General features: G+C 29.1%; 1 protein-coding gene and 2 non-coding genes across 3 annotated transcripts; 2 read left to right on the forward strand and 1 right to left on the reverse strand.

Annotated features, from left to right (window-relative positions):
• Window positions 1-4,117: 4,117 nt before the first annotated feature.
• LOC112795337 (phospholipase A(1) DAD1, chloroplastic-like) lies at window positions 4,118-5,494 on the forward strand. Its single transcript, XM_025837273.3, has one exon. It carries the CDS (start codon window positions 4,118-4,120, stop codon window positions 5,492-5,494), a length of 1,377 nt encoding a protein of 458 aa, XP_025693058.1.
• Window positions 5,495-14,180: 8,686 nt separating this feature from the next.
• On the forward strand, window positions 14,181-14,252 carry TRNAK-UUU (transfer RNA lysine (anticodon UUU)). Its single transcript has one exon. It is a non-coding gene; the product is annotated as a tRNA-Lys (tRNA).
• A 3,776-nt stretch (window positions 14,253-18,028) lies between these two features.
• Window positions 18,029-18,101, reverse strand: TRNAF-GAA (transfer RNA phenylalanine (anticodon GAA)). The gene has a single exon. It is a non-coding gene; the product is annotated as a tRNA-Phe (tRNA).

The following is an 18,101-nucleotide window of genomic DNA, read 5'->3' on the forward strand; positions in this document are numbered from 1 at the left end:
TTTACAAACTGGCTTGAAGAGATGCCACGGTCACAGTGGACATAGTATGCTGATAAGGGTCATCGATTTGGTCACATGATGACCAATATCTCTGAGTATATTAATGCTGTCATGAAGGGTTCCCGCAATTTGCCAATCACGGCTCTTGTTAAGTTAGGTTATTTTCGTTTGAGTGAACTTTTTGCAAGGAAGGGTTCCAAGGCACTGGCCCAACTTCAGGTCGGTGTTGAATTCTCACAGACATTGATGAAGGCCATAGAATTCAACTCGAAGCACGTGAACACTATGAATGTTTACCAATTTGATCAATCGAAGACAAATTTCACGGTTGAAGAGTTAGCGGCAGTTCCGGGATCCAGGCAATAGAATTATCAGGTGCTGCTTGATGAGCGCAAGTGTGATTGTGGATATTTTCAGGCTCTTCATATTCCTTGTCGTCACGTGCTTGCAGCTTGCTCTCATGCAAGACTTGATTGGAAGCGGTTTGTTCACCCAGCGTACCGCATGGAATCGGTCTTCAATGTGTATAGATTAGAGTTTCGACCGACAGGACACGAGGATGACTGGCCATCGTGTGACGGATTCCGAATCCGTCCCAACCCTCGGACGATGAGAGTGAAGAGAGGTCGGCCTGTGAGCTCCAGGATTTGTAACAACATGGATGACGTTGAGCATAACGGGGAGAAGTGGTGCGGATTGTGTCGCCAAATCGGGTACACGCGGAGGACTTGCACCACTATTGGTAATGGAGGGGCATCTTCTAGTGGACTTAGCTACCCGTAAGCAGGACAAAGTTACCGTCTACACCGTGGGTGAGACGAACCACTATTCCACAACATTAATAATACAAGTGGGACAAAACTCACATCCTTGCCAATTTAGTTATCGTATCACATAATCACGCAAAAAAAGGCGGGGCCGGGCTAGAAAATTAGGACCGTCAAATAGCAAAAGCCCACCTAACCTGTACCGCTTAAATCGTAGACTTTGGCCGGGGGAGCGAGCTTCAATTCCCTGCCGGGCTTAGTATTTTTTTTTTTTTGCAAGGGGGTATTTTTATAATTTTTTGCTAAAATTCAACTTCTCCCAACCCAACTTACAAGAGAATGAAGATGAAAATTGAGTGTTTTGGATTATATTCATTTTGTTTTGGAGACAATATATTTATAATTATGTTTTGAATTATGTTTATTTTGTTTTGGAGACAATATTATAATTATGTTTTGGATGAAAACTTTGTTTATAATTATGTTTATTAGATATTTATAATTACAAAGACTTTAATATTTGTGAATATAAAAATTATATTTTTTTATATTTTTAGAAATTATAAATTTATTAAAATGATTATAAAATTATATATATTATTTAATAGTTAATAGTTAAAAAAGAGATTTGGTAGGCTTAACCCGCTAGCCCGCCAATCCGCAGTTAGTCGGGGCGGGTGAAATTTTAGGACCGCCTCACTAGACGGGCTTTTGGTTGGGCAGGACGGACTTCTCCGCTTGTCACCCCTACCCACGTCCTTGCCAATCAATAATCATTATCGACCAAACTCATTATCATCATCAAATCTATCATTAATCATAGTCGTTAGTTAGCATATATCTCAATCATAGTTTTTATCATAAACTTTATATAAACCCTTATTTTTTGACGTAAGCCTCTAATCAAATCGATTCAATCATAATCATAATTTTAACTAATCATAACTCTTTTTATTATTAAAATAACTACTATCATCGATCTGTGAGCAGAATAAAGTCATTATCTTTATTATAGACGAGACGAACCACCATCCCACAGTATCAATCCACTAATATCTTAAAGCCAATTAACTTAAAATTTTACATAGCATTGCATAATGTTTATCCAAAATTTGTATCTTCGTTAACGACGATTCCAACCTCTTAAATCCTTCTCCGACCATTTTAAAGCCGAATCAAAGATTATGTCCATTCAAAAACTCCTCTCTACATGGTAGATTCTAATCCTAACAATTAATGTATCAAATACAATGCACTAATAATATAGAGTTACATTTCTTCTCTCTTAAGAAACCTGATTCTACATAATCTATTTCTGTATTCTCTTCTGATTCTTCAAGACTTTGCTGTGCACTCTAATACGATTCATCTAAACATCTAACATAAGGTCCTTATACAAGTTGTTACTATTAGTATTATTTGCACTACTATAAGATTAAGGTTTTGAAATAAAAATCGAAGGAAAAAGTACGAGGAGCTAATAGAATACTTGTATAATGTGTATAATGAAAGTTTATGGAGTATTAGAAATATAACCATTAGTGTTATTTTTTTTATCAGGTTAAGAGTTCGATTTTTGGTGAATCTCTTATCAGTTTAATTTTTTGAAAAGATGTTTATTATTTCTAGTACTCAGATGGTCATTCTAGATAGTATGAAAATGTTCATTTTGTATCTCAATAACCCTTTCTTCTAATACGCTCTTTTACGCAATAATTACTTTTTGTATTTGTGTAAATTTTTTCATGTTTTTTTTTATACTGAAATTTTTTATTTTTTTTATTAATGATTGAATTTTAAATTTTTAATTAAGTTATAAAAATGTTGATATTATATTATAATTTTATTAAAAAATTAAAATAACAAAAAATATATAACTAATTATATTTCTAACACATTATGGTGTGATAAAAAAATCTTATCTTGTCTGTAATAAAAATATTTTAATTGATAAAATCTACTTCTAAGTTCTATCGTTAACAATTTGATGGGGTCACTCATTCATTTTAAATTTTCCTGTTTTTCTTATATCACTCTTGGTTCTTAGCCGAGCCAAGTAGAGAGTATGAGCCATTTATTGGCCATTAATTTTCACATCGCAAAAAAGCTGGAGGTTTTGCGAAGGTGTCAAGACACATATGGACAGGCCAGGTTACGTATGAGGATCTATCAAGTTTCCTAGATATAATAATAATAATTTAACAAAAAAAAAAAACAATTAAAGGTGAAGAAATTTCCACACATACCATCACAATATCACATACACACTCATAGTCTTTAATTTCCTAGCTTCTTTTGAATATGATTTTTTATACCAAAACTAAGCACTTTTTGCTGACATCCACTTTATCGACAACTTTACTATATAATAATCTATTTAAGGTATTATTGGGCACCCAAAAAAACCAAGATAAGAAAATGTGAAGAGAGATTGTGAGATTCCTTTTAATATGGTTATAAATTATTAAAAATAGTATCATTTCCCCCTTTTCTTTTAATCAATTATGGATTGTAGAATACTGACCTCATTTCTCACTCTATTTGTTCTTTATTTTCATTTGTTGTTTGTAAATATTTGACGCAATATCTTTGTGGATTTTATAAGAGAATTTTACATAAAATTTATGTATTTAAATATTTTTTTAAATAATAAATTTAAAAAATAATTATTTTTTTATATAAAATATATTAACAGTACTACATAACTAATATAATTTATTTTTCTACTAGTACTTAATTATTAACGTATTTTTATAAGCTAATATTAAAAAAAAGTCTAAATATATTAGTAGAATGTATATCTTAATTAAAATTATTGACTAATACAAATAAAAATTATTGGCAACTATTTTTAAAAAAAAAATAATATTATTAAATATAAAAAGAAATGTCAAAAGACCAGCAAACTTTATAATTTATAATCATTCATTAATCATTATTAATAATATTTTTAATAATATAAAATTATATCTAATAATATAAAATTATTTTATTTTTTTATTAATTAAATATTGATCAAATTTTAATAAAAATGTTAGAAGTCAGTAGTCCTTATAGACCTTTTCAAATATAAAATCATATTTTACATTTATGTAACAAATATCTTAAATGTCTGGAGATAGAGTAGTATTTTTCTGTGATATAAATGTACGTACTTACACTAGCCACACCCAATCACTCAAAAAAGGAACCCACACTATATGATTTTAATCATATGAGTGTACCTTTCCCCATTCCCCCAACACCTATATATATATTTCCCACTTACCTTCTTCTATTCCACAAACCAACTTTCGTTCTAAGTCCCTTCAATATTATTCTCCTCTACTCTCAATCTCTTCTTTCACATAATGACACTCTTCACAACAATCACACCCTTAAACAACCACACTTCTCCAATGCTACATCACCACCACCACCACGGTTCTCTCGCAACCGCCACAAAAACAACAAGACCAATGTGCATAACCCTCATTCAACAGACAGCAACCAAGAAACATTCATACTCATCACATGATGAAACTCTCAGGAAGATGGAGAGAATGATGAACTTGCCATCACCACCATTATCATCATCATCGGAGAAAGTTGGTAAGAGATGGAAGGAATACCAAGGAATAAGAAACTGGGACGGTTTATTAGATCCATTGGACGATAACCTACGTGCTGAAATCCTACGGTACGGTCACTTCGTTGAAGCTGCATACAAATCCTTCGAGTTCGATCCTTCTTCGCCAAACTATGCCAATTGCAGGTTCCCAAAGACCACACTTTTCGAACGTTGCGGTTTACCCAACACTGGTTACAAGGTGACCAAACACCTCCGTGCAACTTCGGGTATTCAGTTACCGAATTGGATCGACAAAGCACCCAGTTGGTTCGGAACACAATCGAGCTACGTTGGTTATGTTGCTGTTTGCGACAACAAAGAAGAGATCAAAAGGCTTGGAAGAAGAGATGTTGTTATCGCTTTTAGAGGAACAACAACGTGCTTGGAATGGCTCGAGAATTTGCGCGCCAATCTAACGCTTTTACCATGCAACATGATCAAAGAAAAACATGAACAAAATGTGGCTAATAACAATGGAAATATTGGACCAATGGTGGAAAGTGGGTTCTTGAGCCTATACACAAGCAGCGTTAACTCATCGCTCATGAGCTTGCAAGAGATGGTTAGAGAAGAGATTGGAAGGATTCTCCAAATTTACGACGGAGAACCGCTGAGTTTGACCGTCACTGGACACAGTTTAGGAGCCGCTCTTGCAACGCTCGCAGCTTACGATGCGAGAGTTGCATTTCCCAAACTATGTTCGACGACGGTTATCTCATTCGGCGGCCCTCGCGTCGGAAATCGGAGTTTTCGAACATCCCTTGACAAACAAGGAACAAAAGTACTGAGAATAGTGAACTGTGACGATGTTATAACTAAAGTTCCTGGGTTTGTTTTCGATGACATGAAAAATTCAGGTGGTGATGTGGTAAATAATAGTGGGTTCCACGTGGCAGGGTTGCCAAGCTGGATACAAAAAAGAGCAGAGGAGGCACCGTGGATGTATTCTGAAGTTGGAGAAGAACTAAGACTTAGTAGTAGAGATTCTCCGTACTTAAAGGGTGTTAATGTTGCCACGTGTCATGATTTGAATACATACCTTCATCTTGTTGATGGCTTTGTGAGCTCCACTTGTCCCTTTAGATCCACCGCAAAGAGGTTCCTTCAGCAGCGATGACTCGTTAAAGCCTCAAAAGAAAAAAAATTGCTATAGAAAACCAAAAAAAAAAAAAAGAAATTAAAACTGAATTATTCATAAGATTACCTTCATTCTTTTGGAATACATGATTCAATGATGTCTTCATGATTCTTGATTAGATATATACACTTTTGTCTTTGGCACTGTTTATCTACCAAACTCTTGAAAGTTTTGATTGCACAAGACTCTCTATAGGTAGCTAGGTACCATAGAAGGATAATGCATTATTATTCATTAGATTGTATAGTTTAATTTTCTCACATAATTTTAGGATATTAATATAAATTTTGCATATATGATGATAATGAATATATCTTAATTACTTTGTCCACTAATATCGAAAAGAGAAGTAGAATATGTGTCTAACGAGATATTGCAAGAAAGAAAAAATGCTAAAGAAACTATATATAAATATACATGATGAAAAAAACTAATTAAATATCAAATTTAAATATCTCATGATAAAATATCATAGTATAAAGAAAGACAAGAATGAATAATTTGAAGTTAAAACTATATATATAAATACATATATAAAAAATGCATGGCTACATATGCTTCTGGGATTTTAATAATGGAATAAAAAAGATATTTGTCAAAGTTATTTTTTCCACCGCAAGAAATATCAGAGTTGTGTTTCTCAAATAAATTGGCTGAAAAAAGAAAAAGCAAGTATAGGCAATAAATGAAATAGGGATCACAAAACCTGAGTTGTAATTGAACTAGAAATGGGTAATGAGAGAGGCCCCATTATTTACATGGCCCCAATTGGTTCATTTTTTGATAGATCTAAATAAAAGAGAGTTCATTCATGAGTGCTTTAATTTCCACCATCGAGGTTCCGCAGTGTCCACATCAATTAAGTTTCTAACGAAAGCTACTTCCAATATATACATAGAAGCTAAGATTATTTAACCGTGTAAGGAAAACACTTTGTGGATAATCCTTTTTCTAAGAAAACAACTCTTATCTATATGGAAATGCAATGCCCCCAAAGAAAAACATTACCTTAAAATTTTACAACATTCGCCATTCTTCTATTCAGATACTTCCTAAGCCTAACACTTTTGTAATGGATCGGATACTTGTATCGTCATGATATTTTCAATTCATATCTATCAAATAATGTCAATATCTTTTAATTTCTCTTCTTTTTTCATCATCTCATGCTATTGGCTTGGCCACCATCATCTAGTGACTAGTACGTCCCAATCATGTCCAAGAAGAGGGACAATATTTTTGTGTTGCCATTGGATATGCCTTTCAATTTGGTACTAGGTCAGAAACTTTGTGACCCAGTTGGTGTTTAGGATAATTCCCATTTCCCAACATTCAATAAGTCTCTCATTTGATTATTTTATAGTATACAAGATATCAAAGATTCATTGAATTATGAATGTATCAAGTATTCAAAGTAAATTTTTTTTATCAAGTGGAAAGAATATAATTTTTTATTTCTTTGATGAGTTATGTTTTTTGAATGTAAAAAATTTCTAGTATTTAGACAACCAATGAGAATTAAGAGTTAAAAAAAATATATTTGTTAGTTGAAGTAAAAAAATTCATCAAAATTTATAAATAATTAACTACACACGTTAGAGATATCTATTTATATATCTTTTCTTATTAGTTTAAAGTTTTTAGAAAAAATAATTTTATGACATAATATCATAATTTTTATGACAAAAATTTTAAAAGTTAATTTTTATTAAACAAAAAAATAGCATAAGACAAAAAAAAATTTATGCAAAATATTTAAATAAATTTAAAAGGGACTCTTTACTTGAAAAAAGGTATTAGAGTAAATATAAATATTCATATGTTTTTTTTATTCACTTAAATTTATTGAGAAAAATAATTTGATGTGAACACAAATAATATATACTTTTCTTTCACTTTTGTGCTTATCAAATCATCCGTTTTCCAAGGGAGTGCGCATGAACTATTAGCAATCATCAATGGGGTGTCTAAAACAAATCAAAGAATGGGTCAATTTTGATAATCAAGTCAAATAACGGTACATATATGAATGGAATTGTAGCTTCTGCAATACATGTAAGTAACGGTAAGTCAATGCACATGATGATCACATACATTGCATTTATGAAAAAAATTGGAGTCAAAAAGTTGTTGAACATTTTAGTACAGTTACAAATGATAGCTATAGTTTTGATTTCACTTAATTTGTTAACAAATTGATGGATTAGTCGGTCTCCAATTTTGATCTTAAATAGTCAAAAACCTATCACATAGGTCAATATGGAAAAGTAGTTTATTATATCTGAGCCAGGAATAAATTCAACTATCAACTTTGGTATCATTTCAATGTAATGACTCAAAAAGTATAAATTATTAGGCATCAACGACCTAGATAGAACTATATGTTAAAGTAATCTTATATTGATTAAAAAAATAATAAAAAAAAGGCTATGCATATATACATGAATTATCCAATGCATCACATTAATGTTCAAGATATATCTTTGATAGAGATAAGGACTCATTATAGGATTAGTGAGATTACTTAGAAATCAAGAATTGTAATTAGTCCTTATCTCTATCAATCTTCTATGGAGGCTGTAATTGTCAACGTTGTTGCACGCTCAAATATGTATTCATATAAGTTTCTTATGTAAGTGAAATATGCTTATTATATTATGTTACTTCTTATACCAATGATTGACTACTTATTTATACAATTAATACCAAGATTATTACTTACTTTTCGTCAACAACTTAAAACGCTTTAAGTAAATTTCCTTTGAACAAACAAAGTTTTGAGTCTTTGATACTCTATATATTAATTAAGGTTCGAACACATATACAAATGTTAGGCAATTTTGCACAAAAATGATGCATATATGTTGATTAAGTCTTGGCATCTTCTTGTTCTTTCTATCTTTGAATTCCTTTCTATCACTGTTCCTTTGTATGACGTGGTAATTAATTACTTCATAGAGCGTGAGTAATCATGAGGAAACTCCTTTTCTTTTTGTGATCGTTTAGTCCTACTCAGTCCATAGAACATTTTCTTTTATAGATAATACTAGCAATAGTAAAATTTTCTAAGGTTGTGACTTAACGAAATTAGCATAAGATTCGCAATGAGTGGCCACTCTTAGTTAGTACACAACTCAAGTTATTGAGCTGTTGACATTTGCTAGGTTGTCATAGAATCAAGAAATTATTATTATTATTATTATTATTATTATTATTATTATTATTATTATATGTAATTCAATATTTCGATTGTACAAGCGAAGTATTATTATATTATAAAGTGGTGTTCTTACACCACATATCATCATTGACTACGAAAATTGGACTCAAACATTTTTAATTGGGCCAAAACCCTAGTTAGTATACGCAGCAATGTTAGGACATAAAAAGTCCGAACTTATTTTATTTAGTATTTATTAATTATCATAACAATTAATAAATGTTAACTAAGACAAATTATGACTGCTCTTTTGCTATTTTTTTTTTGTTACTAAACATTTTCGGCTAGTGTGAGTTTACAAGTAGATATGAACTGATATTGACAATAGAAAAAGATTTTATATAGTAATATAATAAGATACTTCTATTTATAAGACTTTTTGATAAATATATAAATTGAATTATTTACGGTTTATTATTTCAAGCAATTCATCAACTTTTGAGATAAATTTGGAAGGAATCACGGTAAAAGGATCTTCCTCAAATTAAGGACGAGATTCTCTTCTAATTCTCACAAAAAAATTTAAAATTTCCTATAATATTAGAGAGATTCTATCAACTACTATAAGGGCATGATTCACTCTCCATCGCATAATCACCCAATCCATTGTTAATTACATATATTACATATAATACAAACACTTAAACGGGTTAATTAGACCTAATTTGAGAATCAAAATCCCCAGAACTTGGAGACGCTTCCCTGTGACAAAGAAACTCGACATAGTTTCGTATTTTGATATTGCAAATTCAAGCAGGTAACTCTAACCCTAATTTCTCTCTTAGAGATAATTTTATGATAGATGAGTTTATTATAAACCACACATTATCATAATACTATAGATAGAGTTAGTACGTCTTAGTGCATGTGCATGTTGAAATACATCTCTACTTTATTTTATTTTTTTTTTAAATTTTAACCACAACGATCCATCTTCATAACTTGTTATGAATGGCACTGTTTATTATTAGGTAGGTCTCATGCATTACATGATAAATTTTTTTGGCGGCTTTTCATGTGAAATGATAATATATAATATACTACTCTTTTTGCTATGATAGACATTTGATGGTTTAAATTTCCATGGCTCTTGTAAGGGCCAAAAATTGAAAAAGATAAAGAAAGAAAACGAAGACCTAATAATAACACAAATAAAACAAATGGGTCCCATTAGAAAGGAACAAAGTTGTATGATTGGCCAAATCACTCAAGAACCTTGGTCCCACCAACCCCCTAGCTAGACAAAGACAACAAAATTGGGTCCAAAAGAAAAAAAGATTAATAGTGATATGATTGGCTAAATTAATACTCAAGAAAAATTGGACCCATTATTATTCTTCATATATCTCTTCACTAGACAATGGTATTTGGGTGTGTTGGGTTTTCGCATGAGATGCATTTTGTCAATAAGTAAAACGTGAAAAGGCCTAATTTGAAGTGAATGTGATATAGTATTATGTTTGAGCTACTATATGAGTTGAGGAAAGGGAAATTCCATGCAATTCATGTTTAAATCAATTGCTTTTGTGGTCATTTCAATTTACATTATTTTACCTACATGTGCAATTGATTTTACTATTTACCTTCTAATTTGTCTCATGATAAATGAGGCAAACGTGGAGTAATGCATCTTTTCATGTTTTCTCCAAAGCTGTAATATTTATTATTTTGATGACTAAGTTACAACATTTTAGTATCTCAAAAGTTTAGTTTAAGGAAAGACATTATTGTTCGGTACAAAGTCTCTTATTCAATTTTTGTCATATATAATTTGTTCGTTTATATGTATGTATGCATGTTTTCTGAATTGTCGATCATTTGATGTTCTCATGATGTCATTATTATGTATGACTATAATTTTTTAATATTTTACCTAGTACACAATCCTACTTGGATACAAATAGAGAACATATTTTATTTTTTTTGCTAGCTCTAGAGATTTTATTGGGCTGGTTTATATGCATACTTAATTTTTAATTGAAAGAGCAAAATCAAAAGTATAAACTTTCAAATTTTCATTTGCTGAATAATATATATATATATATTTGAATTTTCAACTTTGTAAACTTTGTTGAAAACTATTTAATTGCCCATTATGTTAGTATTAATCAAATGTTGTAAGTATTATTAATAATTATAAATTCTTTTGAATGTCTGTATTATTTAGTTATTTTTCTCATAATTTTCAAGAATGAGTTTGATTTCCGTTTTTTTTTAATATTTTTTGTTAAAAAAATAAAAATATAAAATTTTATTTTTTGTTTTTACCTTTTTTTTGTTCTTAACAATTTTAAAAATAAAAAACACTAAAAACAAAAACAGAAAATAAAAATAAAAACCAAACATACCCTAAGAGTCTTAATAGTAAGAGATAACTTGTTTACAATGTTTGGTAATTTTTTATTTTATTTTCCGTCTTCTTTTAATTTCAGGTAGAAATTAAGGGAAATCATAACCTATCACCCGAAAACTAAAGATGGCCGACAAAGATACATATATGGTTTTCATTCTAACTTCAACAATTTTTTTTAGCAATAACATTATATCTCTTTCAACTATTCATTTAGTTAGATTAATTCTAATTTTGATTATTGATTTGTGATCTTTTTTTTTTTTAATCTTGAAAGGAATGTATACTTAAAATCGATACTTCACCAGGGTGGCAGAAATCCTTGACTAAAGTTTTGACCAGCTTTCAAGCTCAGGGTAAAATCTTTCTCAGCAAATAATACAATTGTTATTGCAAAACACTACGAATTTTAAATTTATATTTCACTTCTATAATATATGACCTTAATATTAGTTATGATTATCTATAAAAGATTAAGTATATTTGATGTACATGAATACATGATTGTGCTACCAAAATACAAATTATAGCATATTCAGAATGTTAATAATTTTAGACCACATTAATGTCTAAATTTTTGTCACTTTTCTTCCGTCTTTTTTACATTTATCTTTTTTTTTATCACTTTTCTTCAATAATTATAAGATTTGAATTGATTTTAAAATTAAGTTTAGGTGTATATTTGAAATGCATTGTATTGCGTATAGATTGATTATTTAAAAATAGAATGATTGATATTGATATGATTGTTACTTAACCTTTAAAATTAAATCAATTCATGTCAAGCTTTTCAAAATTTGAACTTGAGGTTCAATTCAAATAATACGAAGCAATTAAATAGAGATTTGAAAAATAAAATAAAATCATTTTCATACTTTTAAAATATCCAAATTAAACACGAAATTTAATTTACTAATCAAGTAATTAAATAACTATCTTTTTTTCTCATTTTAAACACATTTTTCATTGCTGGTCTCATTTTATATATTTTCCTCCCTGTTTTGCTAGGCTTAGCTTACGAGATAATTCCATCGGCTGGATTCATATATGTGAAAGGCAAAACAAACCCACAAATAATTCTGGCTAAGATTATGAGGGGTGGCAGCAAGCATGCTACAATTCATTGGATAAATTATGGTCTTCCAAAAGATAATAATCAAATTAATCATTTTCAAGACCCATTTGGTTATTATGGGACTTATAACAATGGATTATTATTCCACCCAAATTCATATCACCCTTGGTATAATAATAACCTCCTTGATCAACAATTTCCACAAATTGGTTTCCCACAACCGCAACAAGCTCTTGAAAATGAACCTATTAGTGCTACGAGATCAAGTAGCCCATCATCAAGTTGTTCTCTTCGTCATCATAGTCCATGTCCGGTGCATTCGCGCCGCCACGACCATACTCCTTCACCGCTCCCAATTCGGCCACCGGCCGCCGATGATCAAGCTACCAATAATAAAGGTGGCCGCCCCGAACATTCTTCCATGAAGAAAATATTTAGCAAGATATACGTTTGGTGTTGCAAAATGTAATCATTTTAGATACTAATTAATTACTAAGTTGCATTGTCTTTTAAGTGTAGACACCTCCTATTATGAGTTTGAAAATATTCGGTAATTAAAAAATATTAGTTAAAAATTATAAAAAAAATTATTTTTAATTTTATTTAATATAGGCTTAATTATTCTGTCGTTTATTATAGTTTCACGAAATTTTTAATTACGTTTCTATATTTTTTTTCTTTTAATTGGTTTCTGTACCATTTTTTTTCAATTTAAGTCACTTTTGGTAGTAATTAGCTTAATTGTATAGGGATCCAATTAAAAAAAATTGGTGCAGAAATTCAAATAAAAAAAAAATGTAGGGACTCAATTGAAAAAAAAATTGGTACAAAGACTCAATTAAAAGAAAAAAAATCTAAGGACCTAATTAAAAATTTCACAAAATTATAAAGACTAACAGAGTAATTAAACCTCTAGTATATTTTATAATAAATAAATGTTAAATAAAATAAATTTAAATTGTTTAGACGGATTATTTTTGTCTCTGTAGCTAGCCCTACCGTGATAAATTATTGTCTACTTAAATCATATTATCGACAATATTGTTCAGTGCTTATCGGATGTATTTTAGTCTGGTGATGATCGAGCTTATATTTTGGTTGCTTATTATTGGTTATATAATTTTTGAGACGTCGTATACTCTTTTATATATAAATTAAGGGGTTCAGTTCTTCATAACAACCTCAAATATCCGTCTCACTGCCATGACCCAAAAAAAAAAAAGAAAAAAAAAAAGAGAAAGTTTAGCTGTGGAGAATAATGGAATGAGATAAAATAAACTGGATTTAAAGTTTGACTAAATTCATAAACCCATATAGGATAGTATGTATCAGATAAATGTAAATAAGTTAAAATATACGCATTAATTGATATATATAAAATTTATCATTGTAATTTTTATGGGGATCTTGAACATATACCTACTTTTTAAGATGCTAATTATTAAAATTGTAAAAGAAAAATGGGTGAAACTAAAATATTATTTTTGTTTCAAATGTTGGAGGTGAATATTAAAGTAATCTGTTATGATTTTTTTTATCCTATTTATATCTTAAACGTTTTAAGAGTGACTTAATATTATGCTCACATAATCTTATAAAATTATTAATGAAGGATATCATATCTTTTTAGACTCTAATTTTTCTGTCATTTAGGAAAGAATAGCCTGATTTTATCTAAACATAGAAACTTGATCATGATATAAAGGGAAAGATAATACTATATCGTCAATATTTTTTGACTCAATTTTCTTTTATTTTTCCGTTTTTAATGTTATTATGATTTAAATCTCTTTTAATTCCGAATTTATTTGCAGTAGTATAGTATCGTCAGAGTTTACTACATGTAACATTTAATTTTGTGTGTCAATTTCAAAATGTTTGGGATCCAAATAATATGAAATAATCATATATAACAAATAATCACTCCAAATATTTGGAGCAAAAGGTAATATTTTGTCAAGAAAAATTGATTCTATTTTAGTTTATTCAATTAACAGTTACACAAATCGTGTTTAACAAAGCCGTCTTAGCTCAGCGGTAGAGCGCGTGGCTTTTAACCACGTGGTCGTGGGTTCGATCCCCACAGACGGCGTTCTTTATTTTTTCTGTGGAATCCCTCTAAGCCCAAGTGAGAGAACCGTAAGGCCCAACACTGCGATTTTGGTCTAATATAAGTAAGAGAACGATAACTCGCAAGTTATTTCTTTTAAAAGAAAACGTCTGGCCCAAGATGATCAGGCTTCTCGCACAAATTTGAAACTCTTACTAGAATGATTTATTAGGAAACAAAAAAAAAAAATCAAAAGGGGAGAATGATTTATTTCTTTATTCATTTATTATAGCAAAAATCTTTAAGAATACCAGAAAAAAAATATGAAAAATAGTATTTCAATGGGGAAAAGGCTCTATTAAAATTGCATCTAACCTTTGAAGTTTATATATATCAATAGTTTTTATTATTCCATTTTTTTTAAAAAAATGTGGTTTACTCTTTTTTACAAATTATTTTGTTCTAATTTTAAGAATAATAAAAGATTTTTTAAAACATTGTAAATAGCTATCAATTTGATTTTTAAATATGATATATCGAAATTAATACATAATTTTGTCTAAATGGATAATCATTTTAAAATCTCAATTCTCATCCATCATACTCCTTCATCAACTTCAACTTTTGAACTCTTTACGTGTGTGAGTACCTTCAAATTTCACAATATTTTTTCTTTGATTTCATTTTAGCGGAACAGGTAGAAACCTACAATGTGAAAGAACTCTTTCACTAATTAAACATCTTGAGTCATTCTTAATTAGAGATGGTGGCAAGCGTAAAAAGTATACGTACATGCATGAGAATTTATAATTGGTCAAAGTACATTACTACAATCACAAAAATCTTGAAACAGTTTGTACTATACTATAGGCCATATATATGCATATGTAATTTTAGTTTTAGTTTTAGTTTTTGTTAGGCAAAGTTTTTTTTTCTTTATGAGATTGAGTAGAGTTTCATTTTTTTGTGTTTTTCTTATTTTATTTTTGTCAGTCGAGTACTTTTCAATCAATCAAAAAAAATTATGTTTATATATATGTAAGGTATATAATCATTAGTGTATATAAAATAACTTAAAGTTTTGGGCTAGCTAAATAATTTCATCACATTATATTAGAATTTTTTTTCACCAAAATATTTAAATAAGGTCCAAACAAAAGGAGTGATAGAATTGTTAGAGATATAGCTATTTATATATATTTTTGCTATTAATTTAAATTTTTAAGAGAAGTAATATCAGAACATGATATCATCAGAGTTTCTATTACCGAAAGATTTAGAATTCGATTATTTATCCTTTAAAAAAAAATTTAGCATAAAACAAATAAAAAATAAAAAAAATTATGCAAAAATTTAAGTAAACTAAAAGAATCGTATTTAAAAGGGTGTTAAAAATATAATATTTATGTAATTTCTTCTTTAGAAGAAATGGTATTATGACAAAAATAAAAAATACATATCATATATAAACTACGTAGAGACTTTATTTTTAAAAGATGTGAGAGTTATAGTAAGTCAAATAATATAACCATTTAATTTTAATTAATTATCTTCACATAAAAAAATGTTAATGTGAATAACTACAGTTATACATAACAAAGAGAAATGTTAAAGAATCAGCATAATTTATTATTTTTAGTTATCAATTAACTATTAAAATTTAAAATATATGTTAAAAATATATTATTATATTACTAAACTAAAAAAATTTGGTTAATGATTAAAAAGAATAATAAAAAATAATAAATTCTGTTGGTTGTCCTCTAATATTTTTGTGTAGAAAATAATTCTTTAGGTAAGCCAACCGCCACTCTAGCTAGGCACGCACGCACTATAGCTGAAGGCCGAAAGTATGCTTCCCAAATTGACACAAACAATAATATTGAGAGCTTCATATCACAAAATAAATGCTAAACACGTTATTTAATTAACTTTTCTCTCAAAACTTTAATTACCTTCAAGTTTCATTACATGTCATTCACAAAATCATAACATACCTAACATGTATATAGATATACATCACACTTTATATATCCTATTCGATTATGACAAAGTCGAGACTAGAGAGCATGCATGCATGGACGGTGAGCTTTCTGATCTTAGCTTTCTGCCGCGAAAACGTGATTATTATTGTTTTTAAAGAAAGTTGAACGGACGGTGGAGTTATAATAAGCAAGACCATATATAATTGAGTTTAATTTAATTTGAGCTTTGACCAAGGTGTTCACATTATTATTTGTAATAGTTCAGTATTATATTTGAATAAAAACATGGATTTGCTTTTCAATGCATGACATGCATGCATCACTTAATTTATAAACTATAGTCCTTGCTCCCTACCAAGAGGCCTGTATGTAGTAACATATATATATGGAAGTTATATATACAATGAACCTAGTTCAAAGTCAAGAAGTCAAGCATTCAAAGTTTTGTTGAACAATTTTAGAGGGAAAATATATGTGTAGATGTATCGATATCCTTTATGGTGATCGTTGCGTAGGAGACAAGTACCAAGCTGTCTAAGCAATTTTAGTTCCAAAAATGTTATTGTACATTAAAATTAGCTACTAAAATCAATCACTAATATATTTGTATATAAATATATATGTAATTTAATTTATTTTTAACGTGTATTTATATTTTAATATATATTTTATATTAATAACTGATTTTAATGACTGATTTTGGTCTATACATATAGCATAATCGTTTTAACGTGTATTTATGCCTGTTTGGATTTAATTGGTTATATTAGATAGCTTTTGGATAAGATACTTAGTTTTTCTCTCTTTTTTTTTTACTAGTAAAAAAACACCTAAACAATAAGCTATGACAAGAATGAATGGTGTTTTTATTTAACTAAAATTTTCTCACGCCTGTTTTGATTTTCTAGTTCATGTTGGAAGAAACCATTACTGGTAATCAAATTATTCATAAAATTTCTTAATTAATATATTTTAAATAATGTGTCATGTTTTTTTTCCTATTCACTTAAGATTATAAAAAAAGTGGTTTTATAACAATATTTTTTACTTTCGTCCTATTCTATTGACATATCTATATATACATGAATGAATATATTTTCAATAAATTTTTTCGGATTTTTTTTGTTTGTGTAAATTTTTGTATAAATTTTTTTTATTTATCTTATATTAATTTTTTTTAAATCAATAAAAATCGAACTCTAAATCGTTAATTAGGTCATAAAAATTTTGATATCATACTATAAAATTATTTTTCAAAAAATTTAAACTAATAGAAGATAATACATAAATATTTATATATCTAACATCGTTTTGGTATACACCAAAAAGAAATACTAGAGATAAAATAATCGTTTAAAATTAAAAAGCTATAAATTTGTTCTCTAGTCTCTATTACTTAAAAAAGCACAATAGATTCGCATCTTTATGATATTTAGATTGTTCGCACATGTCTCGATCGAAATAGGAGAATAAGTATTTGACCTAATCAATCTCTTTTGAAATTGCTGTAAAAAAAAAACTAAATACAATTTACAGATCATAATTTTTGTCAATCACCCTAAATACACCTCAAAATGTCACCAAACGACATACAAATATTGCCTACACACATCTTTCATCACTTCCACCAGTAGTACCGCTCCATGACCCTTTTAGTGTCTCTTACTCATTTTTCTTGCTCCAACTTCAATTTTATAAGTCCCTATTCATCCTTTAGATTTTTTGTTTTGTTCCTAATGGATCTTTCTTCTCATTTTGTGCCTATGTCTCACAAAATCCAATTCATCCTTTTTTTATATTTTATCCCTTGGTCATCCATTAGTCATCCAAAAATGCGGTGAGCGTGGATCGAACACGCGACCTTCAGATCTTCAGTCTGACGCTCTCCCAACTGAGCTATCCCCGC

This window comes from Arachis hypogaea, chromosome 4 (assembly GCF_003086295.3).
Source record: "Arachis hypogaea cultivar Tifrunner chromosome 4, arahy.Tifrunner.gnm2.J5K5, whole genome shotgun sequence".
NCBI lineage: Eukaryota > Viridiplantae > Streptophyta > Magnoliopsida > Fabales > Fabaceae > Arachis > Arachis hypogaea.

Excerpts from the sequence above, each read along its gene's own strand:
- LOC112795337 (XM_025837273.3), top strand. The coding sequence starts at position 4,118 with ATGACACTCTTCACAACAATCACACCCTTAAACAACCACACTTCTCCA.